Source organism: Sarcophilus harrisii, chromosome 4, assembly GCF_902635505.1.
Source record: "Sarcophilus harrisii chromosome 4, mSarHar1.11, whole genome shotgun sequence".
Lineage (NCBI taxonomy): Eukaryota > Metazoa > Chordata > Mammalia > Dasyuromorphia > Dasyuridae > Sarcophilus > Sarcophilus harrisii.
In genome coordinates, this window is record NC_045429.1 from 166537547 (window position 1) to 166564705 (window position 27159).

General features: G+C 34.3%; 1 protein-coding gene and 1 long non-coding RNA gene across 2 annotated transcripts in view; one reads left to right on the forward strand and one right to left on the reverse strand.

Moving 5' to 3' along the window:
* The first annotated feature begins 1625 nt into the window (after window positions 1–1625).
* SAMD3 (sterile alpha motif domain containing 3) overlaps window positions 1626–27159 on the forward strand; it is a 63008-nt gene continuing 37474 nt past the window's right edge. Inside the window, exons 1-3 of the mRNA XM_031964283.1 lie at window positions 1626–2110; window positions 2872–3064; window positions 6535–6615. Coding sequence (XP_031820143.1) covers window positions 1858–2110; window positions 2872–3064; window positions 6535–6615 — 527 coding nt within the window. The 5' untranslated portion in view covers window positions 1626–1857. The remainder of the gene's footprint in view (window positions 2111–2871; window positions 3065–6534; window positions 6616–27159) is intronic.
* Window positions 6176–27159, reverse strand: part of LOC116423143 — a 28984-nt gene continuing 8000 nt past the window's right edge. Inside the window, exons 2-3 of the long non-coding RNA XR_004233614.1 lie at window positions 7669–7726; window positions 6176–6957 (exon numbers count right to left, since the gene is read on the reverse strand). This is a non-coding gene — a long non-coding RNA (uncharacterized LOC116423143). The remainder of the gene's footprint in view (window positions 6958–7668; window positions 7727–27159) is intronic.

The following is a 27159-nucleotide window of genomic DNA, read 5'->3' on the forward strand; positions in this document are numbered from 1 at the left end:
CCATTGCATTTTTAAAAAATGCTTGATCTGTAATTTATCTATCTCCTCATGCAAAGATTACCTTAACAAATGCAGATCAACAACTCATCTATGATTTATTAGTCTTAGAGGACTATAATGATTATATGTAAATGCTTAACTAGCATTTGTCAACAGCAGTACTTGAATGTGGGTCTTCTTGACTCTGGAGGTCAGGGTGTTATGTGACTTGTTCAGGGTCACTGAACAAAATTTTTTATGTCAAAAGCAGGACTTCCTTATCACAAAGTTAGACTATTAAATAGATTCAGATGAGTCTCCCCTCCTCTATTAAATGCTTGATTCCATGACATGTTAAGGCAATGGAAGGAAATGGGTGATACTAAGCACCTAGGGAAGAGAGTACTGTGGAATAGGATGGATATTTTTCAAACATTTGACTTCCATAAAAAAAAGGGATTAGCCTTATTTTTAACTTGTCCAAAAAGACAGACCCAAGAGCAAATTACAAAGAGTCAATTTAGGCTTAACGTCAGAAAACTATTATCTATAAGATTTACAACAGTAAATGGAGTTGTAGGGATGGAGTAGGGGAGGAAGGTAGTGGTTTTTTCCCATTGGATGTCTTTGAGCAAAGGTATAATGATCAGTTTGTAAAGTAAGTTGTAATGAGGATGTTTTGGAGATTATTGGTTGAATTATTTTATCCTGAAGTCCCTTCAAACTCTTAAAATCTGTGTCTGAAGTTAATCATAAAAATATGGTCTGACCTGCCTTTGGGAAACAAGGACTAGATTACAACTAAAATTAATGGATCCACATCAGAATTTCAAATCAGATACAAAAGAACTGTGGCAAATAGAAAAAACTTCCTAAATAAATGTCTTGGAACTCTTTCTACCCATTACCTTCATGAAAGTATCTTAAACATATTTAAGTATGTGTATTCTCTACCCCCCACCTCTTCTCCATACATGTTTATGGTTCTTCTATTTGCTTGATTTAGTGATTAGTGATAACTATTGAAAAGAAATTAAATATTTTATAATATAATGAATGGAATAATTTTTTAAAGATTAGAAGGGTACATAAAATTTTGCTTCCACTTAAGTAATTTTAACATCTTTTTTTCTTTTCAAAAACATATTGTATATAGGTATACATTTTTAAAAAATAATCCTCTTTCTTGTTCTACTTTGTATATTGAAATGTTTAAGTTTATTGAAATTGTTATGGTTACAATCAAAATAATTTCCAAAGAAAAATCTTGGACAAATTAGAACACTAAACCTAGATAATTTTGCCTAGAATGTTATTGCTTGTTCCTGCCGGTTTTGTGACTGAGAAAATGTGTTAAATTCTGACAGGGCTAGAAATAATAGAAGAAACCAAAAATATTCAACATCCCTGTCTGTAAACTTTGTATGGGTTTGCATTGTCACTAGCCAGTCTTCTCTTTGCACCTTACCCCAGTAATCAGAAGCAGGGACTAAAATCTTCATGCTAGCTATAAGACAACAAAGAGTTAACCATTCTTGATTTACAATAAACATCTCTGGCAGACTTTTATCTTATCCTTCCTAAGTTCTCCCCCCCCTCCCTAGCTCTCCCCTCTGTAAATGTCAACCACTTCCTGAAGAGCCTGGTGGTGGTGAATTTCACACCTTTCTTTTCTTTGTGAAGAAACCTGGGTGTTAATGGTAAGGAATTGGGTACCATTGTATGTCTGAGGCTGTCTGTTAGAAGAGCTGAGGGATGCCAGTGGGGGGAAAAGTAAAAAGAGGTGAAGAAGATACTGAAGAAATTAGAATTGGAGAGAGGTTAAGAAATTAGTGATTTGTTTTCTAGGAACCTATCTTTTTATTATTTTATTAGTCTATGAGTATTTTAAACAGTTTTCTAAAATATAAACCTAAAAGAAGCTTAATAATTAAAGGGTCAGGACCAGCTAAACAAAAGGATTTTGAGTTTGGAGAATTGGGCATTTGGGAAAAAATCAATCAAGCCAAGAATCTCTTTCTTGTGTTCTACAGGTATACTTCTAACACAGCCATGGAAACTTGGTCAGTTGATCAGGTCTGCAGTTGGTTGGTGCAAAAAAATTTAGGAGAACTAGTTCATAGGTTTCGAGGTGAGTTGTATATATGTATGTTTGCATGTCTATACTGAGTAACAAGACTTTCTGCTCTCCAGACTGTTTTCATTTTGACTTAATTGTCCTCTTTTTTTGAGTGTAACTGCTTTGGAACAAGGTAAGAAAAGTTCAATCTCTTTGTTGAATGGAACATAGTTTGAATCTGACACATTAATCCCGATGAGATATGGGGTATTTTGGAAAAATCTAAGTCAAAAATTAGATTTCTAAGTATTATTGAAGATTGGTATCTGCTTGGGGGCATTTTATGTCACTTTAACATTTTTTTTTTTTTTTTTTTAGCAATGTAGGACCAACGAGTACAATGTTACAGTGTGGGGGTGTGGGAGTAGTACTTGTCAGTTTGGGAACCACTAGCAGATTGCTTCGGTAATTTCCCAGGAGTGGGCTTTTTTCTCGGCTCACAAATGTCTATTAGAAGAGAAATTCAGGCATCTGCAGTTTTTAAAATGGAGAAGTAACAATCCTTACAGTGACCCTCTGGTGTGACATTCTTCTAGAGGAAGGAAATAGCTTTGGGATTAGAGAAGGTTAAAGTTTCTCAACTGAAATGAAAAATGCAGTTTTCATATGATTGTCCATCAAGGACATTTCAGATGAACTCGAGATGGCTTTGTCTCTTGGAATCGTGTAGGCAATGGCTTTGCCTTTTGAGTATGCCTCCGTTTTATGTGCTTTTTTTTTTTAATTGTATATCATGTTTAAAAAAAGGGGGGAGTGATCTTCTTTTTCCCCAGAGGAAGAAGTAAGTGGGGCTGCTCTCCTTGCACTGAATGATAGGATGGTTCAGCAGCTAGTAAAGAAGATTGGACATCAAGCAGTTCTGATGGACCTAATTAAAAAATACAAGCAAAAAACTGAGGAATTGCCCCAACCTTCTACAAACTCCAGAGTGATAACCCCAGCAAAACAAGCAGAAACAGTCCATCAGTAAGTAGGTGGAAGATATTCTCTATTACTTGCTTAGTGTTTTTCACTACCTTAGAAACATTGAAACAAATGGTTGCAAGAGTCATAAATACAGATAAATTCCTTCTAAGAGTAATTTCTTCCTAACAATTGAAACATGTGCAACAGTTGTAACACTCTCATAGAACTCATGATTTAAAAGTGGGTGTGTGTATCAGCTTTTTTTATTTGTCTTCTTTACTCAGGGTTCCCAAACTTTTTGCCATCTCCCATTTCACTCAGGTTTTCCCCTAGAGGTCTCCACTTTATAATTTATAATGTGAAAACACAGCTGTAACTTAAAGGTTTTAAAAAACTATTTTTTTTAGAACGGGAAGATACTATGGCAGAATTCCAGGAGATCCTAGGAAGAAAATGCATGGTGGCAGTTCAAAACTTTTATGTCTTTTGTTTGTTTCTATGTATCTTTGGAGTATAACAATGAAAAAACAAAGAAGCAACAACAAGAGTTGATGCCTTTAAGAGTTACCTTAAAAAAGATATTTCCTGATGATAGTTTCAGGCTTATAAGTTTGATTTGGAGTTTTATGAAACTGTGACATTCAGAAACTGTCTGTTCATTTGAAAAGGGTAAAAAAGATACTTTCTGTATACTACCTTGTTTCTCTTTTTTAAAGGTCATATGGTCCTGATGGAATCTATTATACACTGGGTGCTCAGATTCTCAAAGTGTGTTTATACTGTATATCTATTTTTTAATGTTTAAACTTTGCTTCCCCCTACAGTGAAACCTAGTTTAGCATCTACTTGAGTCTTGACAATTCATTTAAATGTGAAGGATGGAGAGGGATTTCTTTTCAAATCTTTGTGATCAATGATCCTGTTTCCATATACCTACTCCCTTTAAAAAATTTGCTTTTTGAGTAGAGGTCCTAAACTTGGAGTCATAAATAGATAGATTACAAAAGGTCTATGAACTTCTGATGGAAAAATTACATCTTTTTTTTTTTAACTAACCTTGGTTTCCTTTCTAATGATATATAATTTATTTTATGCATTTTCAATGCAAAATTCTGCAAAAAAAGAGTCCATAGGCTTTACCAAATGAATGTACCTTTAAAAAGAGAGAGAGAACTATTCTAGAATATTCAAAATGTCCCCCTGAGGGAAAGCTAATAAAGATATACTTTGGGAAATATCACAGATCAAAGGGCATGACCTAAAGACACAAAGGATCTCAGATGCCATCTAGTTCCACCTTTTCATTTTATAAATAAATAAACTGAGGTCTAACAAAGTATTCTGAGTTGTCTAGGGCCACACAGGGAATAAGGGATGACCTCTGCTTTAATTAATGATAGGGGAGGTTTGTGAAGCTAGACTTTAAAGGATTTTTAGCTTGTTTCATTCAATTGAATTAAAAAGAAAATTTTGGCTTTTAATATGCACAGAATTAGTATGATTGTGGCATCCTTTATTGAAATACCTTTCAGTAAGGGTTTACAAAAGAAATGCACATGGTGGGATTTAAAGACTTCAAAATAGTTTTCTAGCCAGAGCCTGGGTCTAAATGGTATTGCACATACCTTGAAAAGTTTGAAAATATTTGTCACCTCACATAGGCTAGAAATGGTTCTGAGTCTTCATTGTTAGAAGGTATAAGTTCACTTAGTTCAAAATAAATACCAATATGTCATGGAGAACAGGATTTTCTGCAACAGAAATCATAGTTCCTAATAGCTCTGGAGCTCTGGTCAGTTGAGTCAATTTAGCCTATAGAACTGGACTTGGAGTCAGGAAGACCTAGATTTAATTCTTGTCTTTGATACCTACTAATTTGTGACCTTGGGAAGCCATGTAACTTCTCAATGTTCTAGGCAACTCCTAAGTGGCAAAGAGGTTACTAATGAAAATTTTTAAAGATTCCTCATTTAAGAGTTCCCTATAATTAACCAAATCCCATCTGTCCCCAAACCTATCCTGATTAGTCTGTAACTCAAAGTTGTAAGTGTAACATGTTAACATAGTGTGGTGATGGGGGAATGGAAGTATACAACTATAAGTCCCTTATTGCACTTCATGCAAGGACTTCCCTTAAGAAGAAGAAAGTGTATTCAATACCTGTCATTTGCTCATTTCTGTCTTGGCTGACTCTTCATGAGCCCATTTTGTGATTTTCTTGGCAAAGATACTGGAGTGGTTTGTCATTTCCTTCTCCAGATAATTTTACAGATGAGGAAACTGAGGTGAAGAGTTAAGTGACTTGCTTAGGATAACATAGCTAGGAAATATCTAAGGCTAGATTTGAATTAAGTCTTCCTGATTTCAAGCCCAGCACTTTATCTACTGTACCACCTAATTGCCCCTTATTTAGTGCCTACCATGTGCTAGTTACTGGGGATGAAAATACAAAGAATCTTAGAGTCCATATTGTTCTTAAAGAATCCCACGTCTGAGATACTACTTCATTAAATATAAAGCTTTGTCATGGTATGTACTGGATTTGTGGTGTAGGTAACTTCCATATTAAGATAACTCACCCTGCCTATACAGAGCTAGCTACAAATTATAATCTTTCTTCAGGCAATGAGAAGTTAAATGTAGTACCCAGGGTCGCTCAACCAGAATGTATCATAGGAAAAACAACTTAGATTTTCCTTTCTTGAAACCTAACTTTCTAATCATCTTTGTAAAACCTAGTTAAATTAGTCAATTTCATGCCTACCTAGAAATTCAAATACAATCAGGTGGTAAAGAAATTAAATGTTCAATGAATAAGGAACTATGCACAAGAAAGAACTATGAACATGAAAGATTAACAGAGGAAAATCTCTTATTAGATAAATAGATATGGTAACTATTGGGTAGTATTAAATAATATGTTTCTTCTGTATATCAATGGCAAATTCACTCCTTTATAAGGGGCATAGCTTGATTTTTGTAAAGCAGCCATTTATAGGTAATCAGATTATACTTTAAAAAAAATATTAGGGGGGCATACTGAATATTCTGCCTGAGATTAGAGCTTTAAAGAAGTAAACAAAGACACTCTTTACTTCTTAAGGAAAGCCCATAAAGTTTGAACCAGCACTTAGTACAGTGTCTGGCACACAGTAGGCACTTAATGATTGATTGAGTGAGTGAGTGATTATTCACCTATTGAACATTGAAGACCCTGTTGATATTCTGGGGGCATGCAGATTATTGAAATAGCTGTGGTGATTTTTTTTGATCAGTTAGGTAACAAAAAACATGATACTGGATAGTTGCCTTTATTAATTGTCTAAGAAAGACAATCATGGCCATCTGCAGGTAGATAGCCAAGCCACAATAATAAGTCAGCAAATAAAGTTCCACTAATGTGGCCTTGGATGAAGCCAGTCTTTCAGTAGCTATTTCTTAATCTGCTAAACATTATTACTTATGTTATTCTGTCTATGAATATAACTCTTTCTTACTAGCACTGATGAGGACTTTTTTAATTCCATCAGCAGCAACCAGTTGGAGTCACCTTTTCATACAAATGAAAATCTTGATGTTGGACTAGTTGACCAAAGGGTGCTGAAACAAAGGTGAGACTCTAGTAGAATATTCTGAATTTGTTTATTTGATTTAAAAGTGAGCAGTTATTATTCAATGTTTAAAAATTTCCACACTGAAATAAAGAATCCTTTAATGTTTAGGATTTTAGTAAACCTCTCTCAAATTCTTTCATCAGAAAAGGAACTACAATCAAATGTATTTGAAGCTAATATCTCACTGAGAGAATATTTGGTTGGAGGATTTCATTTTTCAACTTTATTCTTCTGCATTTTAGCTATAGTTTCCCAAGCCAAATGAAATGGGGAGTCGAGGCAATTGTCAAAGTCATTCAGAAACAAATCATCCATTCATAAGAATGATCCTTCGAAGACCTGTGAAGTTAGACAAGTGCAATTGAGACTTTTTGACTTCCTGGATATGAGAGAGGTGCTTGTTCCAATATTTCAAAAGATTTATAATTATCTGTTCACTCCAATGATGCAGAGTATCTCTTCAAGTTTTAATAGACAGTTTTTATGAGTTTAAAAAAAATTCCAATTGGTAGCCAATATTTAGTGATGAGTCTTTGAATTTTAAGCAGACTGAGCACTAGATGGCAGACATACAATAGAATGTTGAGCATGTATGGCAATATCTACTTGAGGGTGTGCCCTCTGACATAGCCATCAAGAGTCAACAGGTGCCTTTATGACCAATAAGTCATTGAAAGTGGGCTAAAATGGGGGGAAATTTTGGTATGTTTTATTATTTTATTCTGTGCTTTGATATACATATAGGAAGAGAGAGAGAGAGACAGAGAGAGAGAGACAGAAAGAGAGAGACAGAGACAGAGACACACACACACACACACAGAGAGAGAGAGAGAGAGAGAGAGAGAGAGAGAACACATTTCAATGCTCAGATAGGTTGAGAGAGAAAAATCAATGGACCCACCAATCCAATCACAATTACATCAGGCAAGATGCTGAGGAAAAATTAAAATGCTGAAGAGAATGCAGTTAGAACAAAGTCGCTATGTAGCAATTAAAGGGGAAGGTCTTGGAATGGTCTTTAGAGGTAGTTTTTGATATTTAGAATCTTACATCATTGTTGGCTTCAAGTGTCCGAAGGGCAGGAATACATCTCTCTTCAGATCTTGACCTAGATGGGTAATGAGGCCTTCAGTTCAAGATTTATAATACTATAATTCTGTCATGGAAACAGGCAGTAGTATAAGTCCATAGCATAAGATAGTCAGACATGTTAGATAAACAAGTTGATAGGAAGCACCATTTGAATTTCTGTATCTAAGAAAACTAGGCAGGACTCTAGGTTAAAGGCTCTTGGGATTAGCATCTAGGCTAGTATGCTTGTAGGAAATGCTGATTTTGATACCTGGAGGCTGGGGGAAAGCACTTGCTTAGAAAAGTATCCTTGGTAGCCTAACCTTTGCCTTTTGTGCAGTGTGTCCTACCTTTAGGCATAATCATAAATTTTAAAGGACCAGGATCATTTGGAGTATATCTAATAGAGAAGAATCCTTTTTATCTAGTTAGGAAGTTTGTGTTATTATTATTTTAGGGGGAATCTGTATCCTTTGAGTGGATTTAGGATACTGCTAATCTATTTTCCTTAGAGACATTGGCCTCTAGTGGAAAACAGTAATAGGTTTATTAGGTAAGAATCACAGGCTCTAATTCAATTTATACACAAAAAAAATCCCCCACTATAATATATGTGGGGTTGTCTAGCCTATGCTTAAAGTCTTCATAGAAAATGGAGGTCACTACCATTCAAAAAACTTTTAAACAGCTCTTTTTGGCACTAATTTTTTTCCTATGACATCAAGCATTTTTTTTTTTTCTATTTCCATTTATTCCTCCCTCTTCTACTTTCTGGGACCAAACAGAATCTGTCTACTCTCTCATCCAAATGAAATCCTTTCAAATACTTGAAGACTTAACATGTTCCCCATGGATTTTCTTTTCCAGGCTAAATATGCCCAGTTCCTTCAAAGAAGGAACCCAATTTGTGGCACCAAAAATTGAACACCATATTCAATATGAGGTCTGATAAGGATAAAGTCAAATGGGACTCTTTCCTGGAGGCAATGTCTTTCAAGACTGTATTATTTATATTTGGCTGCCACATCATATTGTTGATACATTGAACTCTCAGGCTACTACTCATGGTTAACCTCGCCTTTCCCATCTTATACCTGTGTAATTGATATTTTGTACCCAAATATTGTACTATATTTATCCCCATTGAAGTAGTCTTATAGATTAAGCCCAATGCATTATGAAGTAGTCTTATTAGATTAAAGCCAATGCATTAACCTGTCCCTTTGGATCTTAACTCTGTGATCCAATGTGTTAAACATTTCCTCTCAGTTTTGTGTCATTTACAAATTTGATGAGTGTGTGTTTATCCAAGTCATTGTTTAAAATGTTAAACAGCAAAGGGCAAAAGCAAATCCCAAATGTTTTTTCACTAGAGACCTTCTGCCATGTTGAAATTAGATTCATTAGCAGCTACTCTTTGAATCCACTCACACAGCCATAGATAGTTTAGTTCTTAAACTAAGTGTATTATTATTTATACCAGTAGTGTCATATTAAAAAAGAAACAGAGATCACTAAACCATACATAAAGATTTCTGCAAGCTGCATATTGACTTAAAAAACCATATTTAATGTTATCTTTATTTTATTATATTTTCATCTTTTTGTTAAATATTTTCCAATTATATTTTAATCTGGTTTGGACTGCATTTGTGTATATTATATCTCTGATTTAAAGCATATCTTTCTATCATCAAAAATAATATGAGATACTTCCTCAAATAGTTTTTTAAATTATGATTAAATTATATCAATAGCATTCCCCATTATTTACTAATTAAATTATCAATATTTTTAAAGGAAATTATGAAATGTCTTGTTTTTGATGAAGCTGTACTGGCTTTTTGAAATCACCACTAACCCAACTTCTAGATCATGTTACCAACAAATTTTACACACATACATCCTCATGCACACACACATTTGGTGCTATTATTCAGTTGTTTTTCAGTCATGTTCAATTCTTCATGACCCCAAAGATACTGGAGTGATTTGCCATTTCCTTCTCCAGCTCATTTTATAGATGAGGACATTGAGGCAAACAGGATTAAGTGACTTTCTCAGGTTTACACAACTATTAAAATAGATTTGAAATCAAAAAGATGAGTCTTCCTGACTTCAAGGTTGGTACCCTATTGCACCACCTATATACACACACCTATTTGCACATATGCATATACATATACGTATATGTATATATGCAAAGGTAAAAATTGAGGCCAACATACTATTAAAAGTCTGATGAATTAACAGCAAAAAAGGTTAATCCTTAACATGTTTTCTGCAAATCCCCCAGGTTGTTTGTGCTATTCAATCCATTAATCTTTTTTTTTTTTTTTTTTTTTTTTTTTTTTTGCTGTTATTGCAGCCTCTGTCAGCATAACCTCACTTTGCACTCTTCTCACTATGTTGTGGTAACAAACAGCCAAACTTAACTCTAACCACCCTCTTAAACCCACCTGTACATCTGTGCAAAAGAGGTATGAGTATAGAGAAAGAAGAAACTTTCTCTGACTGGGGCTTGGCATGTGTGCTCTGAGAAGTAGAAAAAAGATAACTGGGGCAGTGGTAGATATAAGTGTGTGGAAGAGAGCTGTATCAAACCTGATAGAAAGAGGACTGAAATCCAGCTGTGGACAGTTCTTTCTCTCCCCCCAAGAGAGAGTGAGATTAGTGAAAAATGGAAGGATGCTGAGATAGCTTTGAAATCTAACCCTGGAAGATTAGATCTATCATCAAAGTGGGGAGAAGTCAAAAAGTGATCAATAAAAGACTATGAGGGGAAAAAGACTGAAATTACCAAAGATTTCATAATGGAAAAAAATTCAGTAAAAAGCATTGAGAATAGATAAATTGAAAACAGAAGTCAAATAGCCTAGTAGACTAAACAAGACCAAAGAAGTCCTAGCTCCAAATAAGTATTGCAAGACAAAATAAATTAAATTGATATCTGATGAGACAAAACACATTGTAGATTTCCAGAGAGCATGGGACCATAATAGGATATTCCAAAATAGTTCAAAAGAAAAATGAGAATTCTAAAAGTAAGAATATATGGCCTACACAGCCAAACTAGTTGGCAAAATAGAAAAACTTGAATCTACAAGAGCAAGTCTCTACAAAGAAGTGGAAGGGAGAAAAAAAATTGATTAAAAATAAAAACACACAGACGTGAAAGACTTCTGGCAAAAGAGAAGTAAATATCTCTATATACTACAATGTTTATGGCAACACTTTTTGTGATAACAAAGAATTGGAAAAAAAAGATTGGAAAATGACTAAGTACATGGTGTCACATGAATCTAATGGAATATTACTGTGCTATAATATTATATGTGCTATATACATACATATGATGTATGTAATGAAAACAGAAACATGGAAAGAATTGATGTAGAATAAAATAAATTAATCCAAGGAACAATATAAAGGATAGCTGCAGTAATGTAAATGGAAAAAACAACAGCAAACAAAAAATATCAAAAGTGAATAACAAAATTATAAAGATCAAACCTGAGTATAAAGAAGAGATATGAGAAGACACCCCCAAACTACTTTGTTGTGGAGGTGGAAGGTCCACTGGTGTTAAACATTGCACATGTTTTTAGACTTTTTCAATGTATTCCCTAGTTGTGCTGACTTTCTCCCTTTTCCTTTTTTATGTTTTTTAAAAGTACTCTTTGTTACATGGGATGGCTCTCTAGGATGGGGAAAGAAATAGATATTGAAAATAATGATAATATAAAAAACAAGACATCAATAAAACTTTAAAAAAAGGAAGAGAATGGAAAAGTAATAGTTTAAAAAAAAACATTTCTTTATAAGTAAAAAAAAATGATAGAATGTATAGAAAAATTTAAGAATCCTGGGTTTCCCAGAAAAACACTAAAAGTTAAAGAAGCTGAACATGATAATATAGAGAATAATAGAAGAATTTCTGAACATATACAATAGAGTGTTTTTGTAATAATCCAGAGATTGAAGGCAAACTCCAATACCAACCAAATTTAACTAAATTTAGTAATTCTTAATAACAAACCTCAAATTTTGCAAGTGATTAGGAGGAAGACCTTCAAATAAAAAGGAAAGCAAATTTGAATAACACAAAACTATGCCATGCTCACCAGAAATTACCACTTCCCTTTCCCTTTTGCCAAACATCATTTTAATGATCTCTTCTACAATTTCCCAAAAAATTGAAGTCAAGATCACTGGCCATCTATTCTTACCATTTTTTCACCTGCCCTTCTCCAATCTTGAGGGACTTTGCTCCTTTTCCGTAATCTTTCAAATAGTACTGATAAACTCCAGTTACACCCAGTGAGTTCTTTCAGAACCCCAGGATATACTTTCTCTGACCCAGGAGATTTGAATCATGATATGAATTTCCTCAAAAGCAGCCAAGTTCTCCCTTTAAAAATCTCTTTATTTATATTGGGCATTAATTCCTTGATCTAGTTTCCTCCTAGAGCTAAGTTCTGAAGTTTACAAGTATACTTGGGGAGTTTTTTTTTTTTAGCAGAAGGTGACTAACAAGAGGAAAGTACCTTATGGAATTGTGTTACTGCTTTCTATTTCTAGTAGAGACATGGGTATAACACTTATCAGGCCTATTCTAAGAAAAGTAATACTAGTGCTAATTCACGTAGAATGAATGCCACCAATAATGTAGATTGTTCTAATTTGTATGTTGGTGTTATGGAACATTACTGATATTAAAAAATTTTCCATAATTGCTATGAACAATCATCAGGTGAGCAACTTCAGAGGCTAAAAACAGTAATTATTCCTATAACTCTCTATAGATATGGTTTAAGAAAGATTTAATAATAGAAATGGGAAATGAGAGTTCCTGGGAATGGCTTAACATTCATTAGTAATTCAATTTAATTCAGTAGGCTTAATTAAATTATCAATTAATTAAATATCTGCTGTGGGCCAGAAACTATACAAAACCCAGTACCTATCCTCAAGGAGCTTACATTCTAGTACAAAATTCTTTACAACTTTCATTCTCACACTTTACCTTTTCATCCTTTCCCAATTAAAGCTTTTAAATTCTTCTTTACTCTGATCTCTAGGAGTAAGAATAGTGTGTTTGTGGGAAGTATATTCTTTTTCCCCTGAGGACAAGACATAATTATTCTGTAAAATAAGCAGTCTCTTCATCCCTTGCTTACTAACTAGTAGATAATAAAGCTTAAAATATTCACTATGATAATATGATTTCCTCTGTGTGGTCATCGCCTCTACCAATTTTGATTACAAAACCCCTGTGGCTTCCCATTCTGTGCAACTCTTAGCTAGATATTGCCATAAATCCTTCCTCTAGGGCCTATTCAATCTTTTTCTTCTTGTTCTTTATATATATGTTAGAGATAACAACGTGGCACTGGTACATTGCTGACATTAGCTTCCTTGTGATTCTACACAAAAGATAATCTATTTCCAGAATCCAGACATAGTCACTAACTGTTTGTTCCTCTTGCCTGGAATACTCTCTTCTATTATCTCTGTCTCTCAGCTTCTCTAGATTTCTTCTAGTCCCAGCTAACATCTCACATCCTATAAAAAGCTTTTCCTGAGGCTCTTTAATGCTTTCATCTATTGATTATCTCTTGTTATTCTGCATGGTTTGCATATAATTGTTTTTTCATGTTGTCTCTACCATACTGTAAGTTTCTTGAGGGCAGGAACCATCTTTTGGCTTTCTTTATATCTCCCACACTTAATACAGTGCCTGACTTACAGTGGAACATCATAAATTCTTACTGCATGCTGAGGGACATGACGGAACATCTTGAGTCTCAATTTTAATTTAACAAGCAAGTTTTACCTTCAAGGGCAATTCAAACAAGAGATATCAAGGAGTAAGCAGAAGTAGAATACTACTGAGTCCAAGTTTGTCCATGGCACAGGATGAGGAATCTGGGAACAACATGCTGGGAAGATCAGACTAGGAACATCGACCAATTCTTCAACCTACTTAGTGTAAACAGCCATAAGAGATCCAACAGAGTTTGTAAAGTGAAAGCAATATAAGAGGTATTTGTTTACTAAAAGGTTATTTAAAATCATCTGTTTTTCAAGTCTTTTGTACCTAAATAGAATTGATTGCATCCAACTAGCACTGACACTATGTGACACCAAGGTATTACTGATTGAAACCTTGAATTTGTATTTTATGGGGAGATGATGTTGCACCCTTTTAAGTTGATGACTAAATGTGTCCTTTCCTCTAAGAAGCAGTTGAGCAACAAGGTCAGTAGTTTTCTGGAATTTATTTAGGAAAAGTAGATTGTAATTGATGCTTGCCATAGCCTATGTCCCAGAAAAAGTTCATTCCTTTATATGCTGTTCAATCATGGTTCCTTTCTACTCTTTTGGTGCCCAGTTAAGGGAAGGCATGGATTAAAATAAACTTGCAGATGCTTCTTTTTTTTTTTAAAAGAACACATATTATAAACTTTATTAAACATCAATGATACCAATTAAGCTTTTGTTATAACTCTTTACATTAGAATGAATTTCAATACATCACTATTTGCCAGGTAGTCCTTTCAATTCAACTTTTATTATTTGTCCATTCATTCCCTTCCATTTTATCTTTTATATGATTGCAATTAGTATATTTTTAATTCATCTAGTTCTGTTTTTTTCCCTATCACATTAGGTCTCTCTAGATTTTCTTATATTTCTCATGCTTATCCATCTCAACTATATTATACTAAAGTTTTTTAAAAGAAATTGGCAAAGGAAGGCTTCAGCCCCCAACTTCTATTTTTAAAGGAATGCAAGTATTTTCTTTCCAGAATGAGGAATAAATGCACATTAACTTTAAGCAAATTCTTACACCAATATTTTATAGTGAACGGTAGGGGATGACCTGAGAATAAAAACATTCTTGCTCTGATATATACTAGTTGTGTGATCTTTGATTATTAACTTAGTTTACTTTGGTTAATTACTTAACCTTCCAGTGACCCCTGGAATTCTTTGGAATTATAAATTTCAGGTAAATCATGAATATGCATCTATAGAGTGAATTCCCATGCCATGAATTAAATCATTCTAGAGATGAAATTATTGGTCCAGAACAATACCAACAAATGAAGGATTCTGTATGGAATCTACTTTCTTGTTTAAGCATATAATACATTAGAAAAAAGGAAAAGGCTAGAATTTAAGAGATCTAGGTTCAAGTCGAAACTTGGACATTACTAAATAGATTTCATACTTTTTTAATCATTCTGTGATATGGCTCTGCAAACCAAAGTGTCCTCTCCTACTTCTAATTCTCTCTCAACCCTTATACATAATCTGCTGATTAGTCTTATTGATTCTGCCTTTTAACTTCTCTTGCATAAATTCCCTTCTCTCCTTTGAAAATGACCACCCTGGTGTAAGCAAGCCCTTCTCACCTTCTCTCTGGATTTTTGGACTAGGCTGCTGGTTTTTTCCTTCTGTCTCAGGTCTCTCCTCATTCCAATCTGTAATCCACTCAGCTGCCAAAGAGATTTTCTTTAAGCTAAATCCTGACCACATCAGCCCATCCTCACTCCCCACTCACTAAACTACAGTGCTCCCTATCATGTCCAGGATCAAAGAGAAAATCCTTTCTTTGGCTTTTAAATCCCTCTACAACCTGGCACTTTCCCACCTCCTTTTTATTTTTCTAGTCCTATTATAAGTGAATTGGATTTAAGTGAGGGAGGGCTGTGCAAAGTCAACAGTCTCACCTTCATAGCCATCTGGTTCCAGTGGCAAGATATAGAATACATAATACTCATATACCATACTTATTCGGCCATTCTCCAGCTGATGGATATCCATTCATTTTCCAGTTCCTTGGACCTTAGCCTAACATGTCTTCAATATATCTGAGTTTGACTGAGGCAATATCTGTTCAGTGATTAAGGTTAAGAAAGAAATGAGGCTAAGAATGGCCTCTTCTCCCTGTCATCTTCCTAATGTCATGATCCTATTTGAGAACAGCGGGAAATTTTGGCCTTTTTTGGTTTGTTTGTTTGTTTGCAGATGATTTTTTTTAAGCTTTTTATTTTCAAAACAGCTAATTTTCATGATTTTCAATTCACCTTTGTGAAACTTTGTGATCCAAATTTTTTTCTCCTTCCCTTCCCCCACCCCTTCCCCTGGATGACAAGTACTCCAATATATGTTAAACATGGATAATTCTCACATATATATATATATATATATATATATATATATATATATTTCTAAAATTATCATGCTACACAAGAAAAAATCAGATCAAAAAGGAAAAATTGAGAACAAAAACAAAATACAAGCAAACAACAAAATGAGTGAGCATGCTATGTTGTGATCCATACTCAGTTCTAACAGTCCTTTCTCTGGGTGCAGATGGCTCTCTTCATTACAAGATCATTAGAACTGGCCTCAATATTCTCTCTCTCTCTCTCTCTCTCTCTCTCTCTCAGCCGAGGCAATTGGAGTTAAGTGACTTGCCCAGGGTCATACAGATAAGAAGCATTAAGTGTCTGAGACCAGATTTAAACTCAGGTCCTCCAGACTTAGGCTGGTGCTCTATCCACTGCGCCATCTAGCTGCCCCAGTCATCTCATTCTTGAAAAGATGCACATTCATCAGAATTGATCTTCATATAATCTTGTTATTGCTGTGTACAATGATCTCCTGGTTCTGCTCATTTCACTTAGCATCAGTTCATGTAAGTCTCTCCAGGGCTCTGAAATCATCCTGTTGATTGTTTCTTATTGAAAAATAATATTCCATAACATTCATGTACTATGACTTATTCAGCCATTCTCCAACTGACGAGCATCCACTCAGTTTCCTGTTCTTTGGACCTTGTCATTTTTAAGCTAAAGTTTTTAAAATGTCTGAATTTGACTGAGGCAATATCTATTCAGTGATTAAGGCTAAGTAAGAAATAAGGTGGTAATGACATCTTCTCCCTATCACCTTTCTAATATCACAGTCCTATTTGAAAGCAACTTCTGTGAATAAAAGTAGGAGCCATTTCATTCTACAGGGCAACTGGGTGATACAGTATATAGAGTGCCAGACCTAGAGCCAGATCTGAGTTTAAATGCAGCCTAAATAGCTATGTGACCTTGGCCAAGAAACATAATCTTGCTTACCTCTGTTTCCTCATCTCTACAATAAAAGGGAAAAGGAAATGGCAAACTGCTCTAGACATGATTGAAAAATGACTGAACAACAAAAAATAACAAGATTATGATCTATTTGAGAATAGGGACTCTGCCTTTTTTCTGTAAAAACAGTGCTTAACACAATGCTTAACACACAGCAAGTGCTTTAAAAACCATGTCGGCTTAATTAGAGTAGATGAGAAAAATTGCTTTTTTTGCTTCAATTTCACTTTTAGACAAATCAGCTATATAGAAGACACTTAGAGAACTTGTCATGGGCTAGCACATAAAAGGCCTGGGTGATGGTGGAAAAGAAGAGTGCTGCAGCTAGTCCTACTATAAGAGCATATCTCAGGAAAGACCATCTGCCTCCCAGTAATGGCCTGATATACCTAGACAGAGTATATACTTAATAAATGTGTTTTCCAACATCAATAAATTAATTAAATTAAATTAAATATGACTAATATTAATAATAAGTAAATATCTAATAAAAACAGCAGAAGTGTAAGAGATAGGAGGAGAATACAGGAAAATGTTGCTTGGAAACAGTGTTCTTTTAAAGAGCTAAGAGAAATCTAAGCATTTTCTTGATCCTCCCCCCTTCTTTCTCTTCATTCCCAGAAGACCGTACAACTTCTTTACAGCAGTGGGATATATCCAAATAAATATCATGAAGGTATGGAAAAGCCTGGGTTCTCAACAAATGTATCAGAGTATAAATAATCTCCCTCTTGAAAGGCCCTTTGATCAATCCTTGTTCTCTTCTGTTGAAGCTTTGATATTTATTCATTTTCAAATCCCAGGACTGTCACTGATAGTTTGTTTCCCTTAGCTCTGATTGAACTAGATCTATAGAGTTTCTTCTATAGTTTTCATTTCCAACTGCATGTACTGAACATAGTTTGAGATTACTCCATTATCTATGCTTAATGAAAATAATTTTCAGAGTGTTTTTTCTCCATAATTGATTCATTTGGACACATGTACTGTAATACATGGAATACACATGGAACACAGATGGATTGACGTGGTCACATTTTCATCATTTCCTGGCATATGTCAAAGACAAGGATTATTAATGTATTTGACTAATGAAAGGAAAGAGTAATGGACTAGGAATCAGGAAATATTGTCTACTACTAAGAAGCTATGATTTAACTTCCCTGGGCCAGAGTTCCCTAATCTGCCCATTAGGTTTCTAAAGTAGGGAGATGACAAAAGAGTTTCTTCTGTCTTTATTAATCTATGGGTTTTTGAAGGTTTAGAGATAGCTAGGTGGTATAGTGCATAGAATAGTGGACCTGACATCAGAAAGACCTCAATTTGAATTCTGCTTTAGACACTATATATAATTCTGAGCACATGACCTCTGATTTAGTTTCTTCATGTGTAAAATGGTGATGATAATAACATGTTATCTCCCAAGGGTTGCAGCAAGGATAAAATGAGATAATATTTATAAAATATTCTGAAAACCTTAAAGCACTATATAAATACTATTGTTATTTGTACAGAGGTTGAGTTAATATAACTTCTGATAAGCTTGTTCATATATATAAATTGATGAGTAGTTAAGTATTGTTTATTCTTGGAATTCTACAAGTAACATTAAATGTTAATTGAATTGAACACAAATTGAACAGAATGGGGAATAAGAGTCCTGTGGGATTTTTCAGAGTGACACATACTTTGATTGCTATCATTTCCCATTAATTCTTCTACTTAAATAGCATCAAGATTCATAGTATGCTGATGGATTTAATAGTAATATTGATGTATATTTAAAAAGTTTCCATTTATATCCTGAAAGTCTGGTCACATGGGGAAGAAGGAAATTAAAGAAGTCTAAATACAAGTAAAATTATTCTGTAATTTCCCTTATCAATTGAAATTTCTAAAAAGAGAACATCCAGGCTAGATAGCAGAGTTAATCAATACAACATTAAAAATAGATGGCCTAATACTAAGCCTAAGCAAAAATCCATCCACTTTACAATATTATAATTTATAATTACAATCTTGTAATTTATACTTTACAAGTTGTAATCTCATCTTCTTTGAATACTTCTAGAGTGGGAGAAACTCCCATCTTCCAAGGCTGTACATTCCATTTTAGTACAGCCCTAATTGTTTTTTTTTAAATAATAACTTTTTGTTTCCAAAATATATGCAATAATTGTTTTCAACATTCACCCTTATAAAATCTTGTGTTCCAAATTTTTCTTCCTCCCTTCCTCCCATTCTCCTCCCCTAGACAGCAAGTAATCCAATAAATATGTGCAATCCTTCTAAACATATTTCCAAATTTATTAGGCTGCACAAGAAAAATCAGATCAATAAGGGAAAAAAGTGAGAAAAGTGAGAAAGAAAAAAAAAAACAAGCAAATAACAACAAAAGATGAAAATACTGATGTGATCCACATTCAGTCCCCATAGTCCTCTTGATAGATGTAGATGGCTCTTTTCATCACAAGTTATTGTGTTATTGGCCTGAATCACCCCATTACTGAAAAGAGCCAAGTCCATCAGTTGATTTTCATAGTCTTGTTGTTGCTGTATGGTGTTCTTTTCTTTAAAATATAAAGCTTCTCTGGGAGCAGGTTTCTTGGGGAGGTTTTCTGGAGGGCCTTAGTTTCAGTTAAAATCAATAATCACTTCAAATGCAGCCAGATGATAAAATCCAAACGTTTATTTTCTCCTTCCAAGTCTTATCTCTTTCCTTGGGCCCAGTTAGCTTTCTTAGAGGCCTCTCTCCCTCCTTGGTTCTAAGAGCTCTTGCAGCTTGTCTTTTGCCTCTGCCAACTTCTGCCTCTAGCTCAACTCTGACTCCCGGCAATCTTCTGAACTGGCTGACTGATTGACTGAAGCTCTTTTTATGCTCTTTTAGAGGTGTAAACTCAAAGATTGACTCCTCCTCTGAGAGTGGGATTATGGGAGGTGTGAATTTGGATATCTCATACTGAACCCTGAAATTTCCCAAATGTATGAACTAATGTGTGAGTTTTCAAAGATGTTAACTTAAGCATTGTTTCTATCAACTCTATGAGTTAACACTTTGTAAGGATTCTAACATTGCTGTGTACAATATTCTCTTGGTCTACTCACTCCATTTAGCATCCATTCATGCAAGTCTCTCCAGACAGCCTTAATTGTTAAGAAATTTTTATTTATATCAAACTTGAACATGTATTGTTCTTAATTTTGAAGCTGGATATTAGCTCAAAATGAGGGTTCTGGCTGTTCTGAGAGATAGCATGACCTAGGGCATGAGTTCTTAACCTGGAATTGATAAATTTGTTTTTAAAAAAATATTTTGATAACTGCATTTCAATATAATTGATCTCCTTTGAAATCCTATGAATTACATTATATTGACTTAAAATCATTACTCTGAGGAGTCCATAGACTTCATCAGACTATGAGAGAATCTGGTTAAGAACCCTGGTCAGTACATAGAAGGCTGACCTAAGTCAGGAAGAATTGACATGGACAGGTTCTAATTCTGCCTATGACACATACTAGCTAGGTGATCTTGAGGAAGATACTTCATCTCTCACCTCCTCAGATAACTTCCCAAGACTTTAAGTTGTAGAACATTGCTAATTTGCTTTTATACAAGAAATTTCCTCATTAGGAGTTTTCTAAACTAACAATTACAGATTTATTTCCCTTTAAAAACATAAGTTTTATGAGTTATTTTTCATTTTAAAAAAGAGGCACCACCTAGTTATAAAGATTTCAGCTGCACTCCTTTGGGGAAATGTAACCTAAATAAATCCTTCTTTTTCAGCTGAGATTATCATTAAAGTTTTGCCTGAAGCTTTAGTAGTATACATTATTTAGTTACTGAATTCAGTTCATGAACAAATGACCAGTCAATGACAAGTTAGTTCATTTGAATTCTTTATAGTGAGAGACTGTTTGGTTTGGGACCAGTGATGGGATCCAGTATCCATTATATAATCTGAAAATTCAATACTTCTTTTCCCATTGCTCTCCCCATCCCCTTCATTCTTAGATTTTCTTACTCACGAGATATTAGGACTGACCCAATTATAGAATCTCAATCCTTTAAAATCAGGGTTCTGAGCAGAAAGATGGTCAAAGGTAAGTGGTCATTGCCTAATCACAACAGAAATAGAGGAGGTCCTATAGTACCAGCTTGACCTGGTCTTATAGGATCTTATAGGATCCTTAAATAAACACATTATTTTATGACTATAGGAAAAGTTATCATATAGTCCTGTTATCCCTGCTTAAAATATGATAAAGTCACTGAAATCTATGTATGATAATTCACTTCAAACACAAGAAGTATTTTGGATTCCATTTTGAGATACAAGGAAAGTAACATAATTAGAAAATGGCCTATTGTCTGTCACAAGATTTTGAAACTTGCCATTAGAGAGGCAGAAGAAAAAAAAAAAACAAACCTGAATTTTCTTAGCTCAAAGTCATCTAAACTACAAAGAAATAGTGTTGTATCCCTTTTAAAGTTAGGACAGGCAATTTACAATCATCTAATTTTCTGATTATTACATAAGAGGAAAGGGGAAAATAGAGAAACTCTGTGTATTTTGTGTGTAAAACAGTTACCTTTATAATCTCAGGGTTCCAAATCCTAAAAATAAAGACCTAGATTATAGTTAGATAGGATTTATGCCTTGGCTAAGAATGATGGGGAATTAGAGAAATTATTATTGATTCTTTATTTTCTATATTGCATATACCCTGGTGAAAACTCATCAGCATGTATACCAATGAGTATTTACATCTCCTACTTTTAAAGACATCGGGGAAGTAAATGAGTTCTATTTGTGATCACTCAATATTTGGCTATTGATTATCCACATATTCTTCCTTCCTTTTTCTTCTTTTCTATGCTTGAATAGAGACACAAGTGCCTCAAAAATATGAATTTCATCAACTTAAGCCTTTGTGAGTTTTATAAAATATGGGGGCTAACAGCTGTAAAATAATATCAAAAAAATAAATCCTGAGAACTAGTAGCATTTGTATTATGCATCAAAGTAAAGTATTCTAACACCTGAAGAAAAGATCATCTTCCCTAAACACCATTCAAGCCATGCAGAAAAAAAATTATCTAAATTGAAGATTGTCACTTACTTGACCTACAACTAGTCTGCCTCTTCAATCTAGACTTTCTGAAAATTGCCTGAATTGTACATCTTTTCTTGTTTGGTCACTAAAGTGTAAAATATTGGCATAGTAAGACAAAGCCAATCTTTTCTGAATAATATACATGGCTATATGATAAATATTCTTGCCCAGCCTGTAATTCTTAAGAATCAGTTAGTTCATTTCTCAGAGGTCTCTATTTTTCTGCATCAGGGTTAGATAATGAATAGATATAACTACAACCATGTTCCCAACAACTCAAGCATCTTTCTGATCTCACACACAAGATGTAAGATTAATTTATTGGTAACTATTTCTAAAACACATTTTTTCATGTTCTTGTGCCTTCCTCTATGCTTCCTTTTCCCCCTTATCTTTTAAACTTATAAATGTTGCCATGCTATATTTTTTATAGTTGTCCAAATGATACATGGTATCCCACTTTTTATGGCTCTAAATGCCTGACCCCCGAGCTCCATGATATCAAGGGATATGTAATTAGGACAATTATGAAATGGAATAAGGGCCAAGTCTGGTGGAGATATGACTTTCTTTAATGTGGTAAAATCAAAACATGATTTTTCTCAGTCCCTGTATAGTGCCTCTCACTTTTCATTGGTCTGTTTTTATCAGGAGATCTAATCTGAACAGTGTTTTCAAAGTGCAGAACAGACATGGAAATAAGAACTTAACTCCATCTTCCTTTTTCCTTTATAGAGAACCATTCTGTCATACAAAAGTGAGGACAGTAGTACAAGTCCTCCCTAATAGAAAACTGTTCATAGTAAGGATGCTTGGGAAATGTGTTTATATGATGCAGAAAGTCAGGGCAAAAGAGAAGAGCTATGAGTTGATTTATTCTTTCAAACTGTTTATTAAACAGCCACTTGTCTGTAGAACACTTTTCTAAGTGATAAGGATACAAAGCTTCATTGACACATAATTCTTGTGTCTCATGTAACTCATGTAACTCACAGTCCAGAAGAAACAAAGAGAGGTAATTAGAACGCATAGCATAATATAATGCTCTATATTATAATATAATAAAAAATAAACATAGCACAACATAACAAAGATAACTATATTAAGGAGATAGAGAACAATGTGCTGCTTGAAGTTCCAAAAGTTTATGTGCTCAATTTGGAAGAATTTTAAATCTGTCTAAAATATTTTAAAATCACAGCATGATGACACTGAGACTAGCTGAAATGTTAATATATTTTGGCTAATTGTACCTATGATTAATATTGAGAACCTTAAAGCCTATAAAAGTTATAGTTATTACCCTGTTTTCAAATGCTCAATACATACCTTACCTATCCAAATGGTATATACTCCAATGTACAAAGTTGACTTGCTTGGGAACCATTTGATCTAATTTAAGCCATATACACAAAGCCCAATTAAAAAGTGAACTTTTCTTTAAAGAAATTGTTACATTGGAAATGTAGCCTATTATCTTTGGAGGTCATTGAACTTTGTACTAGGTTTATGTATCCCGTAATACAATTTCTCTGCAGTTTAAAGATTGTATTACTTTGGTTATTTTTAATGAACAAATATGGACTTATGGAAATAAAGATAGTCTCAATATAGTTCAGATTATTCCTTTTTTTTTTCAAGCTTGAATTTTATCTAAATGTCATCACATCATCTTAAGTTTTCATCATACTAAACAAGGATGTAAATATAGTCAAAACAGACTTGATGAATACATGAGTATTTATTGAATGTTCTGTTAATATTCAGCACTGTTCTAGGCCTTAGAGATCATCTCATTTACCTCCCTAATTTCACAGATGAAGAAATAACTTTTAAAAAATCATGTTTTCTTGTTTTGAGGGCATAGAATGGAGGAGAAGGGCTTGAAGAGGAACCATGTGAGAATGTAATGGATCATTTTAGTAAAAGAGGTCAACAAGAATAATAACAGCATGGCAGGGGGTGGAGATGGTCAGTAGTGGTGTTCAAGGAAATGCTCTTCACTTATGGACAGGGCTCTATAAAATTTTGCAAATATAAATATCAGATGTTTTGTAGTCTTCCATGTTTTCTTGAATAGATGCCACGAGCTGTTTCAGCAGGATTGCTGTGACTGTTTTAGTTGGTCCTGAGAGATACTTTGAAATTTTGTTCTATTGCACTGAATGTTCTTTATAACCCATAGATAATAAATTCAATCTTCTCTACACCTCTCAATCAGCTTTGTAATAGTCAAGATACTGTTGGTTATAGAATATTGGTTAAAAAGTTTGTCTTTTCCTTTTTCAACAAGGACACTGTGGGTGTGAGTGCAGTAGATAGTGTGTCAGGGCTGGAGTCAGGAAGAAATCTCCTTGAGTTCAAATCTGACCTCAGACACTTAATAGCTATTTAACTCTGGAAAAAACTATGAAACTCTGTTGGCCTCAAGTAATGGAAAACCACTCCAATATCTTTGCCAAGAAAATCCCAAATTGAATTACAAAGAATTGGACAAGACTGAAAATGACTACAACAATAACTCTTTTGCATGTAGTTAAGTTCCTTACTTTTCAGAGATTAGAGTAGATATGGTAGGTGCTTTAATGTGCTTTTGATTGCCCTTTTTGCATTTCTCCCTCTTTCATAAATCTTGAGAATCAATTATTTAATGTTTTCACAATTGTGATTGATATTGTCTGGAATGCTCCCTCTTTTCTTCCATCCCTCTTTTTCTTTCTTTCTTCCTCCCTCCCTTCTTCCTTCCTTCTTCCTTCCTCCTTCTTCCTCCCTCTCTCCCTCCATTCCTCCATCCCTCTATTCCTTCTTTCCTTTCCTTTTTTCTTTCTTTCTTTCTTTCTTTTTTTCTTCCTTCCTTCCTTTCCTCTTCTTTCTCTTCTCTTCTCTTCTCTTCTCTTCTCTTCTCTTCTCTTCTCTTCTCTTCTCTTCTCTTCTCTTCTCTTCTCTTCTCTTCTCTTCTCTTCTCTTCTCTCCTCTCCTCTCCTCTCCTCTCCTCTCCTTCCCTCCCCTCCCTTCTCCTCTCTTCTCTTCTCTTCTCCTCTCTCCTCTTTTCTTTCTCTCTCTCCTCTTTCTCTCTATTCTCTCTCTCTCTCTCTTTCTCTCTCTCTCTCTGCCTCTCTCCCTCCCTCCTTCCCTCTCTTCCTCCCTTCCTTCTTCCCTCCCTCCCCTTCTTTCTCTCTCATTCTCTCTCCCATCCCATATTTTCATGCTTTTTTTTTCCTTCTCCTAGAGAAAATCTAACATAGTACCCATTCCCAAAGATAATAAACTCATAGTTTCTACCATCGTACCAATTAGCTAAGGAAACCAGATTATCTAAGATTCATGCCTCAGAAATAAGGGATGAGAACATTTTAGCCACAGAGCAACTGGATCCATAGCTAGATTAAGACTGCTGAGATTCTACAGCATAGAATCTGTGTCTCCACTCAGATTTTTGCCAAGCCTTGTCACCATTCCATAACCTGAAGATCTTCTATTTATGGAACATGATGGAATTTTTTAGTTCTTAGAAACCATCACCAGATCCTTGAACTCTCATTAGGATATTCTGGCTTCCTTTTCTCTTCTTCAATATTTTATTATTTTTTTACATTGTTGTCACTTCACAATACTTCCTCTTCCAATTCAATTCTTCCTTATAAAAAAGTACAGTTAAATAAAGCAACCACTATCGACCATGTCTGATTTCATGTGCTTCATTCCTTATCTGTAGTACAACACTTCTCTATGATAGAAGAGATGTGTATTTCATCAGCTGAAATCAAGACTGATCATTGAATTTATCTGTTTGCCTCCCTTTTTTTTCATGTACAGTTATGTGGTTAAATACATTTTTATTTGGTTCTAATTGCTCTTTATTTTGTATGTCTTCATAAGTTTCTCTGATTTCCTCATACTTGTCTTTTCTTATAGTTCATTAATATTTCTTATATTATACATCATAATTTCTTCAGATATATTCCAAATGATGGTAACTTTTTTTACTTCCAGTTTTTTGCTACCTTAAAAATATTGCTATAAATATTTTGATGTATATGGGACCCTTTTTGGTATCTGTAACTTCTTTGGGCAATATAATTGGTAGCAATATGACTAAAATACACTGTATGTATAGATTAGTAATTTTTCTAACAAAGAGAATAATCATTTAAAATGTGGGTCATGCCTTTCTGAATGATGCAGAGCAGAGAGGTGGAGATAAGCTCTAAACAGGAGTGTTTTCATTTTGCCCCTTGGCAGACTCAATAATGGATATGACTAGTGCTATTATTTAGTCTCACTGTGAAGCTTTATTTATTATTAATCTATTTATTTATTTATTTTTACTTTAAGCAATACAAATACCATCTGCATGTTGTATATGAGTGTTTAAAATTATGGCTGCCAGCATCTGTTGCCAAAGTAGGATTTATTTTTAATTCTTGATGAGTCACTTGTCTTGCATAATATTAGAACTGAATTTGTGTTAGTTGACATAGGTTGGAATCTATTCTGCCCCCAGAACATCATTAAGACATTTTGTTGCCTTTCAGAGTCTTATTATTTTACACAAAGGGAAAATTCAGTTTCTCTGATCTGTACAATGAGGCTACTTATACGAATAATATTTACTGACATTTCATATGTGCATAGAGTAGTTCTAGGTGTTGGATAGAAATGCTGATACTGCCCTTAGTAATCCCCCCCTTGGTGTCATTGCCATAGGAAATAAAGTAAAGATATTTTATTGAAAACAGAGAAGAGGGAACAAATGAGTAGTCATCATCAAAAATTCTGAGGGGGAAATTGTATTGCTTGTTCTTGTTATCTTGCTTTTATTTGAGTTATTTTTCATCTCCAAGGGAGTCTCATAGCAGCTTCCTGTTTACCTGCTTCTCCTTTCTCCTTCAGAAATCCTAAAATGCTCTCTAAATCTCAGACCCAACTTCCATCACTCATTTACTCCTTTCCTAGTTATAATTCTCCCTCTTTTAAGAGAACTGTCTCATTGGCAAACGCACTATTTTCTCTATTCCTCCAGAATTTTGCTCCAGGGGAGAGGCTAATGCAAATCTACATCATTATTGGTGGTTCTTGATGGAGAGAAGAGGGTAAAAGAATGGGAAAAAAAGACGTAAGATGAATAGAACCCAGATACAGGAAAGAATTGTGCCATTATAGCAGGTCCTGCTTTGTATGCAAAGAATAG